Source organism: Dendrobates tinctorius, unplaced genomic scaffold (genome assembly GCF_039654945.1).
Source record: "Dendrobates tinctorius isolate UK_male_01 unplaced genomic scaffold, ASM3965494v1 ptg000464l, whole genome shotgun sequence".
NCBI lineage: Eukaryota > Metazoa > Chordata > Amphibia > Anura > Dendrobatidae > Dendrobates > Dendrobates tinctorius.
The window spans coordinates 1,410,039-1,430,145 of record NW_027362126.1 but is presented as its reverse complement, the minus strand read 5'-3'; the positions used below and the strand labels follow the sequence as shown (position 1 = coordinate 1,430,145).

General features: G+C 52.8%; 1 protein-coding gene across 1 annotated transcript in view; it reads right to left on the bottom strand.

Annotated features, from left to right (window-relative positions):
• Nucleotides 1-4,531: 4,531 nt before the first annotated feature.
• STRAP (serine/threonine kinase receptor associated protein) overlaps nt 4,532-20,107 on the bottom strand; it is a 33,661-nt gene continuing 18,085 nt past the window's right edge. Inside the window, exons 2-9 of the mRNA XM_073564600.1 lie at nt 19,609-19,744; nt 19,433-19,514; nt 18,125-18,197; nt 15,174-15,273; nt 8,906-9,043; nt 5,278-5,414; nt 5,037-5,186; nt 4,532-4,880 (exon numbers count right to left, since the gene is read on the bottom strand). Coding sequence (XP_073420701.1) covers nt 4,819-4,880; nt 5,037-5,186; nt 5,278-5,414; nt 8,906-9,043; nt 15,174-15,273; nt 18,125-18,197; nt 19,433-19,514; nt 19,609-19,744 — 878 coding nt within the window. The 3' untranslated portion in view covers nt 4,532-4,818. The remainder of the gene's footprint in view (nt 4,881-5,036; nt 5,187-5,277; nt 5,415-8,905; nt 9,044-15,173; nt 15,274-18,124; nt 18,198-19,432; nt 19,515-19,608; nt 19,745-20,107) is intronic.

Here is a 20,107-nt window from a genome sequence, read left to right as displayed (position 1 = left end):
GGGCCTGGACTACCAGGGACCTACTAAAGAGGCCTTAATTGACCTACTGGTGGGTGCTAGTCAGACCACCTACTCCCATATGTCTGAAGGACAAGCTCAGGAGATGAGGACCCCCACCCCAAAAAGCCAGTGGTTGGTGTGGTACGAAGAAGAGATGGCGGTTCTGGGCCCCGGCGTTTCTCAGGAGTACAAGGAGGAGGCTGCCCGCTGGGCACAGCAGAGACAAGACGCAATGGAGCTTGAAAGAGGGAGTAATGCAATGTGGAGTGTAACCCCAACGATCCGGGAGCCTGTACGGATCACCCGGACAGAGTTTAAGCCATTTGATGAGGCTTCTGGAGATTTGGAGGGGTTCTTCAAGGACTTTGAGCAGCAGTGTGCTGTGATGGAGGTGCCCCACTCTGGCTGGATGCATTTGTTAGTGGGACTCCTGAACGGAAGCTTGGCGGAGGCTTACCGAACCATTGATGCACTGCGGAATCGGGATTATAACATTGTAAAGCGGACTATCCTGGATTACCATGCTATCACCCCAGACTCATATAGGGCCAAGTTCCGAGACCTCCCATGCACCACGGGTGGATCGTTTAGGATGTATGCACATAAGATGTCCCAGGCATGTCGGAGATGGCTGGCAGCAGAAAACGCCTTTACTGTGGAAGATGTTATACAGGCGTTCCTTATAGAACAATTTCTTGCCAAGTGCCCTGCAGAGGTACGGGAATGGGTCTGGGAGCGCACGCCGTGTACCGTGGATAGAGCTGCAGCCCTGGCCGATGAAGCACTTACTATCCGGCCGCAATGGAGGAGGCTTCTGGATAATAACCCACAGCCTGCTCCCTCTCCCCGGCCCCTTCAGCCAATATCCGCCCTTCCACCCAGTCACAGGCCGATGACAATCACACCTCACAATCCTGGGCCCCAACAGTTCCGACCACGACCTGGGGGTATCACAGAGAGGAGGTGTTATGGGTGTGGGCAACCTGGACATTTGCAATCCAGTTGTTCCTCAAGGATTTGGAGAGCCCCACCTCGTCTAGTGCATCTTGTGCACTCCATCCTGCCTAAAGAACTTACCCCCACCCGAGAGGACCACCGACCCGAGCACCATAGATACCCCTCCAGGAGTGTACGGACTCCGGCCTTTGTCCCTCAGAAATACAGAGCAAAGGCAACGCCACCAGCAGGAACTCTTAATTGATGGATAAAAAGTGTCAGGATTTAGAGACACGGGGGCATTCTTGACTATCGCTGACCCCCGTGTGGTTCGACCCAAGGCAATTCACCCGGGTCCGGGAATTCCCATTGCAAATATATACAGCGAGCTTTGGTGCGTTTGGATTATGGTTTTGGAGAAAAACTGTGTTGGATTGGAGTTATGGGAGGACTTCCTGCAGATATCCTCCCTGGAAATGACATTGGGGAGTTACAGTGCCAATTTGTGGGAGCAGCCACCTGACTACTGGCCCTTCAAGCACCTCAACATCAGGCCAGAAGGTCTGTGGGCCTCTCACTCTTCAGAAGGAGCAATTGGAGGGAGATATCGCAGACACGGGAACGCCCATCATTCCCTACGTTCTAGAGCTCAGAGACCATCTTGCCCAGCTAGCTACCTTGGCTGATGAACATCAGCGAATGGCCCAGTCCAGTCAAAAAAACCTGGTATGACCGGAACACCAGGACCGGGAATTTATGGAAGGACAAGTGCTCATGATTATTGCAGCCACTGTACAAGGAACTATAAACAGTGGAGCAAAGTGAGCAGCCAGAGGTCTGTGTAGATCTCATGGCGTGCTCACTTATTAAGAGGGGGGAGAGGTTGTGATGGTGGGAGATGGTGTGTGGGTATCATTTTGTTTGTATTAATATTTTACTGATTTTCATGTGTCTCTTGTAGGATGAGTTATTTGGTTATTGATGAATGGCTGTTGATGCCATCTGATATCAGCCCCCCAGTACTGTATTGTCTGCTAATATGCTAATGACATATTGACCTAGCTTGGTGAAACAATGAACCCTTAAGACCTTCCCCCCCTGACCTGTGAATGAGGAGGGGGACTTTTAAAATATCAGTGAGGTGAGACACAATGTCAGATCCTGTGTGGAACGATGACGTGAACACAGCACCTCAGAGAGAGAGTATATGGACTATGTTATCCTCTGCTGGATTGTTGGACTCTTCATTTCCCAGGGCTTTATCCTGTTACTGATCTGTTCGGCTTCTGGACTCTCTTATCCTCTGTGTGGTGGATTGTATATGGGCCTTTCATATTTTTGACTAAAGGTCTTGGGCTTGTTCACTGTTCTCTTCCTCTGTTGATCGTGTAATACCGGAAAATGACCCCGTGACATGTGGTATCTCTCAGGCTAGTGCCTCAACAAACTGATCCTCTGCCAAACTGGTCATGCTGGAGGAAGTTGCAGGCAGCAGAACGTTCTCCACGGCATCTCCAGACTATTTCACGTCTGTGATATGTGCTCTCATCCGTGAAGAGCACAGGGTGCTAATGTCGAATCTGCCAATCTTGATGTAAATGCCAATCTGTAAGCACAACATGCACTTGTTGACATCGGGCCCTCATACCACCCTCACGAGTTTTGTTTCTGACACTTGCAGCAGACACATGGATGTAGTGGCTTACTGGATGTCATTTTGCAGGGCTCTGGCACTGCTCCTCCTTGCACAAAGGAGGTAGTGGTCCTGCTGCTGGGTTGTTGCCCTCCTATGGCCACCGCCACATCTCTTGGTATACTGGCCTGTCTCATGGTCCCTGCTCTGGGCAATGTGCTAACAGACACAGCTACACTTCTCCCCTCAGCTCGCATTGATTTACCATCCTGGATGAGATGCACTAACTGAGCAACTGCTGTGGGTTGTAGACACCACCTCATGCTATTGTACAGTACCACATCTAGAGGTGAGAGCAATGACAAACTGCAAAAGTGACCAAAACAGCCAAAAAGGATGAGAACAGAGAAATGGTCTGTGCTCACCCCCTGCAGAACCACTCCTTTATAGGGGTTGTCTTACTAATTGACAATCATTCCTACCTATTGTCTGTTCCATTTACACAATAGCAGAACCTGATTCACAATCAGCGTTGCTTCATATCTGGACAGATTGATGTCATAGGAGTGTGACTGACTTGGAGTTACATTGTGGTGTTTAAGTGTTCTTTTTATTTTTTTGAGCAGAGTACACATAGTACAGCGTGCCAAGCAGTGAGCCGCCATGCTGGCCTACAAATAGTACAGCGTGCCAAGCAGTGAGCCGCCATGCTGGCCTACAAATAGTACAGCGTGCCAAGCAGTGAGCCGCCATGCTGGCCTACAAATAGTACAGCGTGCCAAGCAGTGAGCCGCCATGCTGGCCTACAAATAGTACAGCACGCCAAGCAGTGAGCCGCCATGCTGGCCTACAAATAGTACAGCGTGCCAAGCAGTGAGCCGCCATGCTGGCCTACAAATAGTACAGCGTGCCAAGCAGTGAGCCACCATGCTGGCCTACACATAGTACAGCGTGCCAAGCACTGAGCCGCCATGCTGGCCTATACACAGTACAGCGTGCCAAGCACTGAGCCACCATGCTGGCCTACACACAGTACAGCGTGCCAAGCACTGAGCCGCCATGCTGGCCTACACACAGTACAGCGTGCCAAGCACTGAGCCGCCATGCTGGCCTACACACAGTACAGCGTGCCAAGCACTGAGCCGCCATGCTGGCCTACACACAGTACAGCGTGCCAAGCACTGAGCCGCCATGCTGGCCTACACACAGTACAGCGTGCCAAGCACTGAGCCGCCATGCTGGCCTACACACAGTACAGCGTGCCAAGCACTGAGCCGCCATGCTGGCCTACACACAGTACAGCGTGCCAAGCACTGAGCCGCCATGCTGGCCTACACACAGTACAGCGTGCCAAGCACTGAGCCGCCATGCTGGCCTACACACAGTACAGCGTGCCAAGCACTGAGCCGCCATGCTGGCCTACACACAGTACAGTGCCAAGCACTGAGCCGCCATGCTGGCCTACACACAGTACAGTGCCAAGCACTGAGCCGCCATGCTGGCCTACACACAGTACAGTGCCAAGCACTGAGCCGCCATGCTGGCCTACACACAGTACAGTGCCAAGCACTGAGCTGCCATGCTGGCCTACACACAGTACAGTGCCAAGCACTGAGCCGCCATGCTGGCCTACACACAGTACAGTGCTAAGCACTGAGCCGCCATGCTGGCCTACACACAGTACAGTGCTAAGCACTGAGCCACTATGGTGTATATAGTACAGATACAGAGGACTGAGGCGAGGCAGTGGCCCTCTGACAAGGGTAGAGGGCCCCACCCACCCTGGACACTGACTGTAGGTGGTGTCACCGTGGGCAAGCACACACACACAAACTGTGATGGTGCCGCCACCGCACACCACGCATGCTATGTGGCACAGCCGCACACCTGCACGCTGACTCTACGTAGCACAACCCCACACCCTGACACTAGGTAGCGCCGACACACACATTGGACACCCCAGACTCTGTACAGGGTTTATTCAGAGAACAGAGAGCATTATGTAAATACAGAGAAGCAGATGATATAACAGTGGTCGGGGGCAGGAGATCGGACCCTCCATGATCAGACCCTCCCACCACACAATGATTTCCATCCGTCGTCACACACGTCACTGGTGTCCCGTCACAACATGCGCTGCCAGGTCCCTCCTGCGCCATCGTCCCAGAAGTTGTGCCGTCGCCGTGGAAGGAGGACTCTTCACGGGAACTGGATGTTCATCGAGTCTCAACACGTGAAGACCGGAGTGCTCAAGCTTTCACCTCAGACGAGACGTTGTAAATGACGTCCGAGTTCTCAGAGATCAGCTCATCTACTCAAAGAGACAATGCAGTCACCATCAGAAACGTCCCCTTCCCAGTAACCATCCCCCACACCGCAGGTACAGGGAGGGACGGCATCTGGAGGGAAATTGCCCCCCAAATCTCCCAATAGTGAAACCTGGGCACACCCTTCCCCACCCTCATACCGGGCAGAACACACTTCCACAGGCCGTACGTCTTCCCCACTGCCGTCTGCCACAGCCGTAGCGTGCCGTCCTCAGAGCCACTGGCATAAAGCTCGCCGTCTGGACTGAAGCGGACACAATGGACCGGACCAAAATGGCCTTTGTAGGATTCTACCAAAGGAAATAAGAGACAGGATGACAAGAACATGGAAAGGGAGGCTGCAGCCTCAGCAAGGGGAGGCCGCCAGGTATGATTCCTCACCGAGCTCCTCCCCTGTGGTGTAGTCATATTTATACAGCTTGAAGTCATCGCCTCCGGCCACAATACAGTCCTTTTCGGGGTGGAGAGAAGCAGAGTTGATGGGAGCTGGTGCCTCAAATGACTTGATCAGCTCCAGGCTGGAAAGAGAAGATAAAAATTACTATCACAAGGGGCCACAGGATCTGTAAGGCGGAGTAGTCTGGTGGCACCACAGGAGAGCTCAGTCAGTCATTATCCAGACGTCGTCCGAGCAGGGCATGCCCAAATGTCATAGTATGTGATAGTAATGAGCGCAGAAGTAGCGGCATCACATACAAGAGCCGCCGTCACATGCGCTCTACAGTAGACACCATGTAGAGGAGGAGCGCCTGTCACCTCAACAGCCGGCACCACGTAGTGGAGCTGACGTCACATGCTCTCTACGGCCGGCATTACGTGGAGGAGCGCCTCTCACCTCTATAGCTGGCACCACGTAGAGGAGGAGCGCCCATCACCTCTACAGCCGGCACCACGTCGAGGAGGAGCGCCCGTCACCTCTACAGCCGGCACCATGTAGAGGAGGAGCGCCCGTCACCTCTACAGCCGGCACCACGTAGAGGAGGAGCGCCCGTCACCTCTACAGCCGGCACCACGTAGAGGAGGAGCGGCTGTTACCTCCTCTCTACATCTAGCACCACGTACCAGAAGAGCGTCCGTCACCTTCTCTCTACATCCAGCACCACGTACAGGAGAAGCAGCAGTCACCTTCTCTCTACATCCAGCACCACGTGCAGGAGAAGTGGCTGTCACCTTCTCTCCGCATCCAGTACCACGTACAAGAGGAGCACCCGCAACCTTCTCTCCACATCCAGGAACAGGAGGAGCAGCTGTCACCTACTTTCTACGTTCAGCACCACGTACAGGAGGAGCGGTTGTCAGCGCCTCTCTGCAGCTAGCACTACATACAGGAGGAGCGGCTGTCACCTCCTCTCCACAGCTAGCACCACATTTAGGAGGAGCGGCCGTCGCCTCCTCTCTACAGCTGGCACCACTTACAGGAGGAGCGGCAGTCACCTTCTCTCTACATCCAGCACCACGTGCAGGAGAAGCGGCAGTCACCTTCTCTCTACATCCAGCACCACGTGCAGGAGAAGCGGCAGTCACCTTCTCTCCGCATCCAGTACCACGTACAAGAGGAGCACCCGCAACCTTCTCTCCACATCCAGGAACAGGAGGAGCAGCTGTCACCTACTTTCTACATTCAGCACCACGTACAGGAGGAGCGGTTGTCACCTACTTTCTACATCCAGCACCACGTACAGGGGAAGCGGCAGTCACCTTCTCTCTACATCCAGCACCACGTGCAGGAGAAGCGGCAGTCACCTTCTCTCCGCATCCAGTACCACGTACAGGAGGAGCGGTCGTCACCGCCTCTCCGCAGCCAGCACCACATACAGGAGGGAGCGGCTGTCACCTCCTCTCCACAGCTAGCACCACATTTAGGAGGAGCAGCTGTCGCCTCCTCTCTACAGCTGGCACCACATACAGGAGGAGCAGCTGTCACCTCCTCTCCACAGCTAGCACCACATTTAGGAGGAGCGGCCGTCGTCTCCTCTCTACAGCTGGCACCACTTACAGGAGAGGCGGCCGTCGCCTCCTCTACTGCTGGCACCACATACAGGAGAAGCGGCAGTCACCTCCTCTCCACAGCTAGCACCACATTTAGGAGGAGCAGCCGTCGCCTCCTCTCTACAGCTGGCACCACATGCAGGTGGTGCGGCCGCCACCTCCTCTACATTCAGCAGCACGTAAAGAAGGAGCGGCAGTCGCCTCCTCTCTACAGCTGACACCACATACAGGAGGAGCGGCTGTCACCTCCTCTCCACAGCTAGCACCACATACAGGAGGAGTGTCTGTCACCTCCTCTCCACAGCTAGCACATTTAGGAGGAGCGGCCGTCATCTCCTCTCTACAGCTGCTACCACTTACAGGAGAGGCGGCCGTCGCCTCCTCTCTACAGCTGGCACCACATACAGGAGAAGCGGCAGTTACCTTCTCTCTACATCCAGCACCACGTGCAGGAGAAGCGGCAGTCACCTTCTCTCTACATCCAGCACCACGTACAGGAGGAGCAGCTGTCACCGCCTCTCCGCAGCTAGCACCACATTTAGGAGGAGCGGCCGTCGCCTCCTCTCCACAGCTGGCACCACATACAGGAGGAGCGGCTGTCACCTCCTCTCTACAGCTAGCACCACATACAGGAGGAGCGGCCATCGCCTCCTCTCCACAGCTAGCACCACATACAGGAGGAGCGGCTGTCACCTCCTCTCCACAGCTAGCACCACATACAGGAGGAGCGGCTGTCACCTCCTCTCCACAGCTAGCACCACATACAGGAGGAGCGGCTGTCACCTCCTCTCCACAGCTAGCACCACATACAGGAGGAGCAGCTGTCACCACCTCTCCACAGCTAGCACCACATACAGGAGGAGCGGCCGTCGCCTCCTCTCTACAGCTAGCACCACATATAGGAGGAGCGGCCGTCACCTCCTCTACATTCAGCATCACGTAAAGAAGGAGCGGCCGTCGCCTCCTCTCTACAGCTGGCACCACATACAGGAGGAGCGGCCGTCACCGCCTCTCCACAGCTAGCACCACATACAGGAGGAGCGGCTGTCACCTCACCTCTACAGCTGGCACCATATACAGGAGCAGCGGCTGTCACCTCCTCTCCACAGCTAGCACCACATTTAGAAGGAGCGGCTGTCACCTCTCCACAGCTAGCACAATGTACAGGAGGAGCGGCCGTCACCTCCTCTCCACAGCTGGCACCACATGCAGGAGTGGCCGTCACTGCCTCTCCATAGCTAGCACCACATACAGAAGGAGCGGCCGTCACCGCCTCTCCATAGCTAGCACCACATGCAAGAGAAGCAGCTGTCACCTCCTCTCCGCAGCTGGCACCATATACAGGAAGAGCGGCTGTCACCTCTCCACAGCTATCACCACATTTAGGAGGTGCGGCCGTCACCACCTCTCCACAGCTAGCACCACATTCAGGAGGAGCGGCCATCATCTCCTCTCCACAGCTGGCACATTCAGGAGCAGCGGCCATCACCTCCTCTCCACAGCTGGCACCACATTCAGGAGGGGCGGTTTTCACCTCCTCTCCACAGCTAGCACCACATACAGGTGGAGCGGCCATCGCCTCCTCTCCACAGCTAGCACCACATACAGGAGGAGCGGCCATCGCCTCCTCTCCACAGCTGGCACCACATTCAGGAGGGGCGGTTTTCACCTCCTCTCCACAGCTAGCACCACATACAGGTGGAGCGGCCATCGCCTCCTCTCCACAGCTAGCACCACATACAGGAGGAGCGGCCATCGCCTCCTCTCCACAGCTGGCACCACATTCAGGAGGGGCGGTTTTCACCTCCTCTCCACAGCTAGCACCACATACAGGAAGAGTGACCGTCACCTCCTCTCCACAGCTGGCACCCCATACAGGAGGAGCGGCTGTCACCTCCTCTCTACAGCTGTCATCATCTCTACAGCTGGCACCACATTCAGGAGGAGGACACCACCTCTTCTGGGGGGGTCGCCATGTTTAGCAGTCGCTGACTTCTGTCAGGTGAGGTCACAGCTGTACCTGGAGGTGTGATAGAGAGCGATGGTTCTCCCGTATGTGATGAGCAGAGTCTCTCCATCCGGTACGTACTCCATGCTGCTGACTGACAGGTTAAAGTTCAGGGTTTTCACTTCGGTCATGCTGGCTCTATCCCACAGACTAAAGACAAGACACAAGAGCAAACTGTTAGGGTAAATGCAGAAGACATCTTCCAGGCAATTCCACCTAAAAAAAAAAACACAATCAGAGCATCACAACGGCAACTTGCTGGGAACTCCTTCCATGTTTTTAAGGTTCTCTTAACCCATTTAGGTCTCCAAAGCCGCGGAATGGTGACATGAAGTGACGTCTCTATTCTTCTAAAGTCCGTGGAGCCTCATTTAAGAGTCTCAAACACGGGACTAGCCAGATCTTCCTCCAGGGAAGGACCCAGCCTTCCCTGGAGGAAGATCTGGCTAGTCCCGTGTTTGAGACTCTTAAATGAGGCTCCACGGACTTTATTTGCATATTCATATTTCCCAGGGAGCAATGCACCTAGGATTTCACGGATTGAGCGCCTTTGCCGGCTGCCGCAGTGTTTTCTTTGACTGGTCTCCCTGAGGTCAGTGATTGTTTTGTGATGTTGGTCTAACTAGGCATTGCTGCCACCTAGCCAGAATCCTACTTCACACTGATGAGGGGCAACACCCCAAAACAGCTGTCTGTGGATGGATACCTGGCCTTGGTATTTCCCTTGTCATATCTGTAAACTCGTAAAGAGCTGGATGTTGACTTAAAGGGCCACTTAATATGGTGGTAATGGTGGTTTCCGAAAGGAGCCACTCCTTAGTTGGCTGGGTCCTTCCCTGGAGGAAGATCTGGCTAGTCCCGTGTTTGAGACTCTTAAATGAGGCTTCACTGACTTTATTTGCATATTCATAACAGACAGCTGTTTAGGGGTATTGCCCCTCATCAGTGTAGAGTAGGAAACTGGCTAGTAGGAGCAATGCCTAGTAGAAGACTGTGAAAAATGAGGATGAATGAACTCATGGAGATCAACATCCAACACTGCGGAGACACCATCACGTTTCTCAACGCAGTGATTCTAGAGCAACGCCCCCATCCCTTATGGGAAATATGTAAAAACATGCAAAACACAAGCCGCAGAGACACCATCACATGTTTCTCAACGCAAGCAATGACTTCCCGGGGAAAGACCTGGCTAGTCATTGCTTGCATTGAGAAACAACGGAGTGCCAGATAGGGGAAGGCGCTCCCTCCCACCATCGACATGTCATACAGCGACAGATAATAATAATAATAAATTTTATTTTTATAGCGCCGACATATTCCGCAGCACTTTACATTTCAGAGGGGATTTGTACAGACAATAGACATTACAGCATAACAATAATCACATACAGTAGATTATAACAAATACCAAGAGGAGTGAGGGCCCTGCTCGCAAGCTTACAGTCTATGAGGAAAGAGGGAGACACGAAAGGTGGGTGGTAACAGTTACCCTGATTGTATGGACCAGCCATAGTGTTAAATGTGTAACAGTACAGACACAGAGGGCTAATGGATGCATAAAGCATGTGGGAACATGATGCGGGGAACCTGGTTATGGTAAAACTTTTGGCTCTGCCACACAGGGATAGATTAGGTTAATGTGTTGGGGTGGTAGGCCAGTCTGAATAAATGCGTTTTCAGGACACGCTTAAAATTGTGGGGATTGGGGACTAATCGTATTGACCTGGGAAGTGCATTCCAAAGAATTGGCGCGGCACGTGTAAAGTCTTGGAGACGGGAGTGGGAGGTTCTGACTATTGAGGAAGCTAATCTCAGATCATCAGCAGAACGGAGGGCGCGGGTAGGGTGGTATACTGAAACAAGGGAGGAGATGTAGGGTGGTGCTGAGCCATGGAGGTCTTTGTGAGTGAGGGTAATAAGTTTATACTGAATTCTGGAGTGGATGGGTAGCCAGTGTAATGACTGGCACAAGGTAGAGGCATCGGTGTAACGATTGGTGAGGAATATGATCCTGGCTGCAGCATTCAAGACAGATTGGAGAGGGGAGAGTTTGGTAAGAGGGAGACCGATTAGAAGAGAGTTACAATAGTCGAGACGAGAATGAATAAGAGAAACAGTAAGAGTTTTTGCAGAGTCAAAGGTAAGAAAAGGTCGAATTCTAGAAATGTTTTTGAGGTGCAGATGACAAGAGCGAGCCAGTGATCGAATGTGGGGGGCAAAGGAAAGCTCGGAATCAAGTATGACCCCAAGACAGCGGGCCTGTTGCTGGGGAGTAATAGTGGAACCACACACAGAAATGGCAATGTCGGGTATAGGTACATTAGTAGCAGGAGGAAACACAAGGAGTTCAGTCTTTGACAGGTTCAGTTTCAGATATAGTGAGGACATGATATTAGACACAGCGTTTAGACAATCGCCGGTGTTTTCTAGAAAGGCTGGCGTGATGTCAGGAGAAGAAGCGTATAATTGGGTGTCGTCAGCATAGAGATGGTACTGGAAACCAAATCTACTGATTGTTTGACCAATAGGGGCAGTGTACAAGGAGAAGAGGAGGGGGCCTAGAACCGATCCTTGAGGAACCCCAACAGTAAGGGGAAGGTGAGAGGAGGAGGAACCGGCAAAAGATACAGTAAAGGAGCGGTCAGAGAGATAGGAGGAGAACCAGGAGAGAACGGTATCCTTGAGGCCAATGGAACGGAACATAGTGAGGAGGAGCTGATGATCCACAGTGTCGAATGCTGCAGAGAGATCCAAGAGAATTAGCATGGAGTAGTGACCATTTGATTTAGCTGTTAGCAGATCATTAGCGACTTTAGTGAGGGCAGTTTCAGTGGAGTGTAAAGAGCGGAAACCGGATTGGAGAGGGTCGAGAAGAGAGTTTTCTGAGAGATAGCGGATAAGACGGGAGTGGACCAGGCGTTCCAGGAGTTTAGAGATGAAGGGAAGATTAGAGACAGGTCTATAGTTAGCGGCACAGTTTTGGTCGAGGGATGGTTTTTTAAGTAGTGGATGTATGATGGCATGCTTAAATGAGGAGGGAAAGATACCTGAAGAGAGAGGTTAAATATTTTAGTTAGGTGAGGGGTGACAGCAGGGGAAAGGGACTGAAGGAGCTGTGACGGAAATGGGTCACTGGTGCAAGTAGTTGGGCGAGAAGATGCAAGGAGCCTGCTTACTTCTTCTTCTGTGACTGGTTCAAAATCAGAGAGTGAGTTCGATGCAGTGGGGGAGGGAGGACAGTGCATGGTATGAGGGGATTGGGAGAATTTCCTGTCGGATCTGGTCAATTTTTTCTTTGAAGTAATTGGCCAGATCGTCAGCTCGGAGCTCCGTGGTTGGGGCCTGTACTCTTGGATTGAGTAGAGAATGAAAAGTGTCAAAGAGACGTTTCGGGTTATTGGACAGTGAGGTGATGAGGGTGTTGAAATAGGTTTGTTTGGAGAGGTGAAGGGCAGTGTTGTATGTTCTAAGCATAAACTTAATGTGCAAGTTAAGATGTGCAAGTTCTTATTTTAATCCCTTTTATTTCTGTCTTTCTATTTGTCTCTTGTATTTTTGTAAACACCGCCTATAATTTCTGGAATAAATCTATAAATTTTACTAATTTTGTTTTCCTTGCTCTATAAACGAACCGCCACATACTACGCCCTAAATGACGCTGTCTTGTGGGTGGGCTCCTGACCCGATATTGATTTTTCATCTCAAACAAGGAACTGGTGGAAGCAAAGTGTTCTGGGGAATTCGGGAGACCCTGGCAGTGACCGGAGGTTTGTGTGTGTATTCCCAGCCTGGGACTGGTGATCTACATACCGCCCTCACTGCAGAGTGCCCGATAGCCAGTACACGGCAAGGCAGCCTTTCTGGTGACTACTTATCCTAGGTATAATCCCCTGACTGACGTGAGGGTAAGGGGGGCGCCATAGAGCTGCAAGTTCCGAACCAGAACTGCAAAGGGGGATTGCAAAATGGGATTCCTGACAGTAATGCTTCATCCACTACAACTCACAGAAATCCCAGGAAAATCCAGAAAGGAGGCAGATTCCATGCAACACGAGGAAGACGACGGTCGGAGAACCCGGGAAAGGGAAGAGATCCTGACTACACGGAAGAGGTCTAGGCGCTGGCGCACGGCTGATACAGAGCTCTGCTGCCTCTGAAAGTCCGCATGCTCACTTTGAAGTCCGCGTACAGGGAATACCGGGGTATTCAGTGAGCTGTAGTCAGTGCAGCACTGGTCCAGCAAACATTGGAGCGATCCAGCAGGTCCCACCCAGCAGAAGCCGGCGGCTGGTACATAGAAAACTACGACCAGGGAGGTGACTAAAGAGGGAGAAGGCGCCGACCACGACCCAAGAGGGAGGAGGAGGAGGCGGCGGCGGAGACGACCCAAGAGGGAGGAGGAGGAGGCGGCGGCGGAGACGACCCAAGAGGGAGGAGGAGGAGGCGGCGGCGGAGACGACCCAAGAGGGAGGAGGAGGAGGCGGCGGCGGAGACGACCCAAGAGGGAGGAGGAGGAGGCGGCGGCGGCGGAGACGACCCAAGAGGGAGGAGGAGGAGGCGGCGGAGACGACCCAGACGACCCAAGAGGGAGGAGGAGGAGGCGGCGGCGGAGACGACCCAAGAGGGAGGAGGAGGAGGCGGCGGCGGAGACGACCCAAGAGGGAGGAGGAGGAGGCGGCGGCGGAGACGACCCAAGAGGGAGGAGGAGGAGGCGGCGGCGGAGACGACCCAAGAGGGAGGAGGAGGAGGCGGCGGCGGAGACGACCCAAGAGGGAGGAGGAGGAGGCGGCGGCGGAGACGACCCAAGAGGGAGGAGGAGGAGGCGGCGGCGGAGACGACCCAAGAGGGAGGAGGAGGAGGCGGCGGCGGAGACGACCCAAGAGGGAGGAGGAGGAGGCGGCGGCGGAGACGACCCAAGAGGGAGGAGGAGGAGGAGGCGGTTGCGGAGACGACCCAAGAGGGAGGAGGAGGCGGCGGCGGCGGAGACGACCCAAGAGGGAGGAGGAGGAGGCGGAGACGACCCAAGAGGAAGGAGGAGGCGGCGGAGACGACCCAAGAGGAAGGAGGAGGCGGCGGAGACGACCCAAGAGGAAGGAGGAGGCGGCGGAGACGACCCAAGAGGAAGGAGGAGGCGGCGGAGACCCAAGAGGAAGGAGGAGGCGGCGGAGACCCAAGAGGAAGGAGGAGGCGGAGACGCTGACCCAAAAGGGAGGAGGCGAGGAAATAAGAGCAGTGACCCGACGGAGCCTCTACTGTAAGAGCAGTGACCCGACGGAGCCTCTACTGTAAGAGCAGTGACCCGACGGAGCCTCTACTGTAAGAGCAGTGACCCGACGGAGCCTCTACTGTAAGAGCTGCTGAAACACCTATGGAGAGCTGCCGGGAGGGCGCCAGGGTCCGCTGCTGATAAACATCTATGGAGAGCTGCCAGGAGGGCGCCAGGGTCAGCTGCTGAGAAACATCTATGGAGAGCTGCCGGGAGGGAGCCAGGGTCAGCTGCTGAGAAACATCTATGGAGAGCTGCCGGGAGGGAGCCAGGGTCAGCTGCTGAGAAACATCTATGGAGAGCTGCCGGGAGGGAGCCAGGGTCAGCTGCTGATAAACATCTATGGAGAGCTGCCGGGAGGGAGCCAGGGTCAGTTGCTGATAAACATCTATGGAGAGTTCCCGGGAGGGAGCCAGGGTCAGCTGCTGATAAACATCTATGGAGAGCTGCTCGACAGGTGCAGGGGTCAGATGCTGATAAACATCTATGGAGAGCTGCCAGGAGGGCGCCGGAGTCAGCTGGTCACATGGAGCAGGCACACGTCACTTCACTGGGTACCGTCACACTTGGCGACGCACCAGCGATCCCGACAACGATATGACCTAGTAGGGATCGCTGGTGTGATGTCAGTCAGATCCCACCAGCGATGCAGCAACGATACAGAACAATATGACAGTCGTTGGGACCCTGTCTCTCAGACCTGTAGTATTGAGGTCGCTCGTCGTTGTCCCTGTCAAACACAGCGATGCATGCTGGCCAGCGGGACACCAGCGACCAAAAAATGGCCCAGGACATTCGAGCACGATCAGCGACATCGCAGCAGGGGCCCGATCGCCGCTATGTGTCACAAAATCGGTGACGCAACAGCAATCGCGCTATGTGAGACGGGGGCTAAAGTTACACTTTAAAAGCTGTCGACCCCCCCTTGTATTGCAGCGCTTTCCCTGACCAGCACTCCTGCACAAGGCGCAGTACGTGGAGCCTGTTCATCATATGGCCGGCATTACTCACCGCACAGTCTTATCGTCGGCTGCAGAGATGATCTGTCTGTCGTCATTGTACCACAGTGCCTTCTTGATGGCTGACGTGTGACCCCCGAACTGCTCCGGATCTACAGGAGAAGAGTGAAAATCCTCCAGGAGTCACCACATTTACTACAACCTCGCCGAGTGCAGCAAAACCCCGAGCCGAAACGCACAAATCTAGCAATGGGCGAACCCCTGGATGTTCGGGTCTGGCCAAGCAGTTAAAAAAAAAATTCAGTTTGGGTATGAGAACAGTACCTGAACCACAATCATATGAATGAGGGGCCTGAACATCCACTGTTTGCCATGTTGTCACGACTGTGTGGCACAATGATCGGCAGTAAGATCATTGCCACCGGTCAGACTTCTGTGGTTCCCACGCTGTCAGATGGCAGAGTGAGTCCGCAGCTGTGACCGGAGGTAAAAATAATTACTTCCCGTCACAGGTGTCAGCTGATAGGAGTACTACACCCAGCAGCCTACTCCTGCTGCCACTGACAACAGAGGGAGCAGGCGGCGACTGATCGGAGTATTAATCAGCTGGGCCCGCGCTATAATTAAATAAAAAAAAAAAGACAAAATTGACATCTGAGGGCCTCAGCTGTCAGAGTTATCATGGTTGGTTATCAAGAATAGAGGGATCCAGATGCTGCTTTAATTATTTATATAAATAATAAAAAAAAAAAAAAACACAGCATGGGATCCCCACCATTCTAGATAACCAGTCAAGCTAAAGTAGACAACTGAGGGCTGGTATTCCCAGGGTGGTAAGGGGCCATGGATGTTGCACCCCCAGGCTATAAATAGCAACCCGCAGCCAACCCCAGAGAGCAGGGCTTTGATGGCTCTTCCCACTTTCCCTGTGGGGATGGCAGGTGGGGTTCAAGTCACCACTGTATTTAAATAATTTTAAAAAATGGAGTATAATGTCACTGGTGATCGCTGTATTACCTGTACACTATACACAGAGCTCCTGTGTATAATGTCACTGGTGATCACTATTACCTATACACTGACACTATATACAGAGCTCCTGTGTATAATGTCACTGGTGATCACTGGATTACCTATACACTGACACTATATACAGAGCTCCTGTGTATAATGTCACTGGTGATCACTATTACCTGTACACTATACACTATATACAGAGCTCCTGTGTATAATGTCACTGGTGATCACTGTATTACCTATACACTGACACTATATACAGAGCTCCTGTGTATAATGTCACTGGTGATCACTGGATTACCTATACACTGACACTATATACAGAGCTCCTGTGTATAATGTCACTGGTGATCACTATTACCTGTACACTATACACTATATACAGAGCTCCTGTGTATAATGTCACTGGTGATCACTGTATTACCTATACACTGACACTATATACAGAGCTCCTGTGTATAATGTCACTGGTGACCCCTGTATTACCTGTACACTATATAGAGAGCTCCTGTGTATAATGTCACTGGTGATCACTGTATTACCTGTACACTGACACTATATACAGAGCTCCTGTGTATAATGTCACTGGTGATCACTGTATTACCTATACACTGACACTATATACAGAGCTCCTGTGTATAATGTCACTGGTGATCACTGTATTACCTGTACACTATACACTATATACAGAGCTCCTGTGTATAATGTCACTGGTGATCACTGTATTACCTATACACTGACACTATATACAGAGCTCCTGTGTATAATGTCACTGGTGATCACTATTACCTGTACACTATATAGAGAGCTCCTGTGTATAATGTCACTGGTGATCCCCGTATTACCTGTACACTATACACTATATACAGCGCTCCTGTGTATAATGTCACTGGTGATCACTGTATTACCTATACACTGACACTATATACAGAGCTCCTGTGTATAATGTCACTGGTGATCACTATTACCTGTACACTATATAGAGAGCTCCTGTGTATAATGTCACTGGTGATCACTGTATTACCTGTAAACTATACACTATATGCAGAGCTCCTGTGTATAATGTCACTCATGATCACTGTATTATCTGTACAGTATACACTATATACAGAGCTCCTGTGTATAATGTCACTGGTGATCACTATTACCTGTACACTATATACAGAGCTCCTGTGTATAATGTCACTGGTGATCACTGTATTACCTGTACACTGACACTATATACAGAACACCTGTGTATAATGTCACTGGTGATCACTATTACCTGTACACTGACACTATATACAGAGCTCCTGTGTATAATGTCACTGGTGATCACTGTATTACCTGTACACTATATACAGAGCTGCTGTGTATAATGTCACTGGTGATCACTGCATTACCTGTACACTATATACTGAGCTCCTGTGTATAATGTCACTGGTTATCCCTGTATTACCTGTACACTGACACTAAATACAGATCTCCTGTGTATAATGTCACTGGTGATCACTGTATTACCTGTAAACTATACACTACATACAGAGCTCCTGTGTACAATGTCACTGGTGATCACTGTATTACCTGTAAACTATACACTACATACAGAGCTCCTGTGTACAATGTCACTGGTGATCACTGTATTACCTGTACACTATACACTATATACAGAGCTCCTGTGTATAATGTCACTGGTGATCACTATTACCTGTACACTGACACTATATACAGAGCTCCTGTGTATAATGTCACTGGTGATCACTGTATTACCTGTAAACTATACACTACATACAGAGCTCCTGTGTATAATGTCACTGGTGATCCCTGTATTACCTGTACACTATACACTATATACAGGGCTCCTGTGTATAATGTCACCGGTGATCACTGTATTACCTGTACACTACACTGATGCAATGTCACATTGACCGGGAGCACTGCCGCTGCGGCACGTTGTCACACTGACTGGACACCGCACAACAGGCTGCACCGTATAACCATACATACCAGCCTCTGGTTTGCTCAGGTCGTAGATACGCAGCAGCTTGTCTTGGCCTCCTGTCAGCAGATGATTACTGTCCTGAAAAATAAGGAGGACGATGAGTTCACCAGCATGACATCACACAGTGAGACGGACGGAGTAGAGGGGCTTCCTCAGACAACCCCTGCAGTTTACTTACTGTACAATGTGGCGAGCTGTTCCGATTTTCTTTAGTGGCGGTGGCCACCCAATGGCTTATCACTTTCAAGAGTAAGATACTTCGATCCCGCCACTCCTCCCTGACCGTGAACCGACAGAGGTTCTCTCACCTGCCCCCCACCTATCTGCGGGGTCTCGACCACCAATGAAAGGATATGACCCACAGGCGACAGTGCAGCCTTTCCGGCCCGCCGCCACTCTCTAGTCCCCATCCTCTCCGTGAACGCCGCCTCTCTCGTCCGCGTCCTCTCTGGACAGTCGTCCCTCTCGTCCCCGTCCTCTCCGGACAGTCGACCCTCTTGTCCCCGTCCCCTCCGTGACTGCCGTCCCCCTCGTTCCCTGTGACCGCCGTCCCCCATCCTGTGACCGCCACCCCTTTCGTCCCTGTCCTCTCCGTGACCGCTGCCTCTCTTGTACCCATCCTGACAGCCGTCCCTCTCGTCCCCGTCCTCTCCATGACCACCGCTTCCTGTTGTCCTTTTCGAGCCCGTCCTCTCTGGACAGCCGTCCCTATCGTCCCTGTCCTCTGAGTGACCGACGCCCCTCTCATCCCTGTCCCCTCTGGACAGCCATTCCAGTCCTCCTGCACCCTCACCCCTGACCTGCCCCCCGTCTGCAGCGTCACACCCAGCAATGAAGGAGTCACACCCACAGGTGACGCTGCACAATGCAATCTTGCCTCATGAGGGTGAAGCGCACATGTTCTCTCTAAGGCTAAATCCACATTTGCGTACCAGCGTTCTGCCGACCGCATGGGAACGCAACAAGTTGCGGCGCATCCGCATACATTCGCATGTCCTGCGCACCCAATGTTAAAGATAGGTACGCAAGACGCATGCAGAAGTAGGTGGACCTAAACGGAAGTGGACGGAGATTCAGGGAGGAAGTACACAGCCGTGAGCAGAGCCCCGGTACGCAAGTGTGAACTTAGTCTAACTCACCAGCACCTCCTCGAGTCCACAGTCACTTGTACACTGACCCTTCAGGACTATGCACCCTGTGCACGCTGGAGATCCACAGGCCCTTCTGATTTTGGGTGCTGCCCCTCTTGATCACAGAGTTAAGGGGGGCCATGTTGGATTTAGAGGCTGCCCCTCCTACGCCCTTGCACTCACCTGAGTGAAGTCCACGCTCTTCACAATGTGCTTATGCGCCAGTGTGACGAGTTCGTCTCCCGTCACTGCGTCCCACACCTTACTGGAGAGAGAAACATAGCGGTCACTGACTGCAGCAACACCGGCTCCACCACAGGCCATTGTTTTCTGATATCAGCCACTGAACCGCTACTTACGCTGTGAAGTCGGCCGCCCCCGTGGCGGCTTTGGTTGCATCCTTATTGAGAGTGGCCCCCCACACTGCCCCCTTGTGGCCAAGAAATGTTCCAATCCAGTCACCAGTGTCGCCCTGGCGCAGCATCGGCTTCCCATCTGTGAAGAGGCCGGTACACGGGTGAGAGATGGTGGAGGGGCAGTGGGCGAGGACGGCTGCAGCTGGGAAAGACGGGGGGATCGGCGGGCCGGAGAGGACAAAGGGAGGGGAGCTGCAAAGGACAAGGGGAGAGGACCGTGATGAGAGGGGGCGGCAGGCTGGAGAGGACAAAGTGAGGGGGGCTGCAAAGGACAAGGGGAGAGCACCGGCCACGATGGTGATGAGTGGGGGCGGCAGGCCGGCGAGGACTGCAAAGGATAAGGAAAGAGGAGCTGCAGGGTGGTGATTAGGAGACGGGACAGCCTGAGGAAACAAGGGGGGGGCGGGACGGCCTGAGGAAACGAGGGGGGGCGGGCTGAACT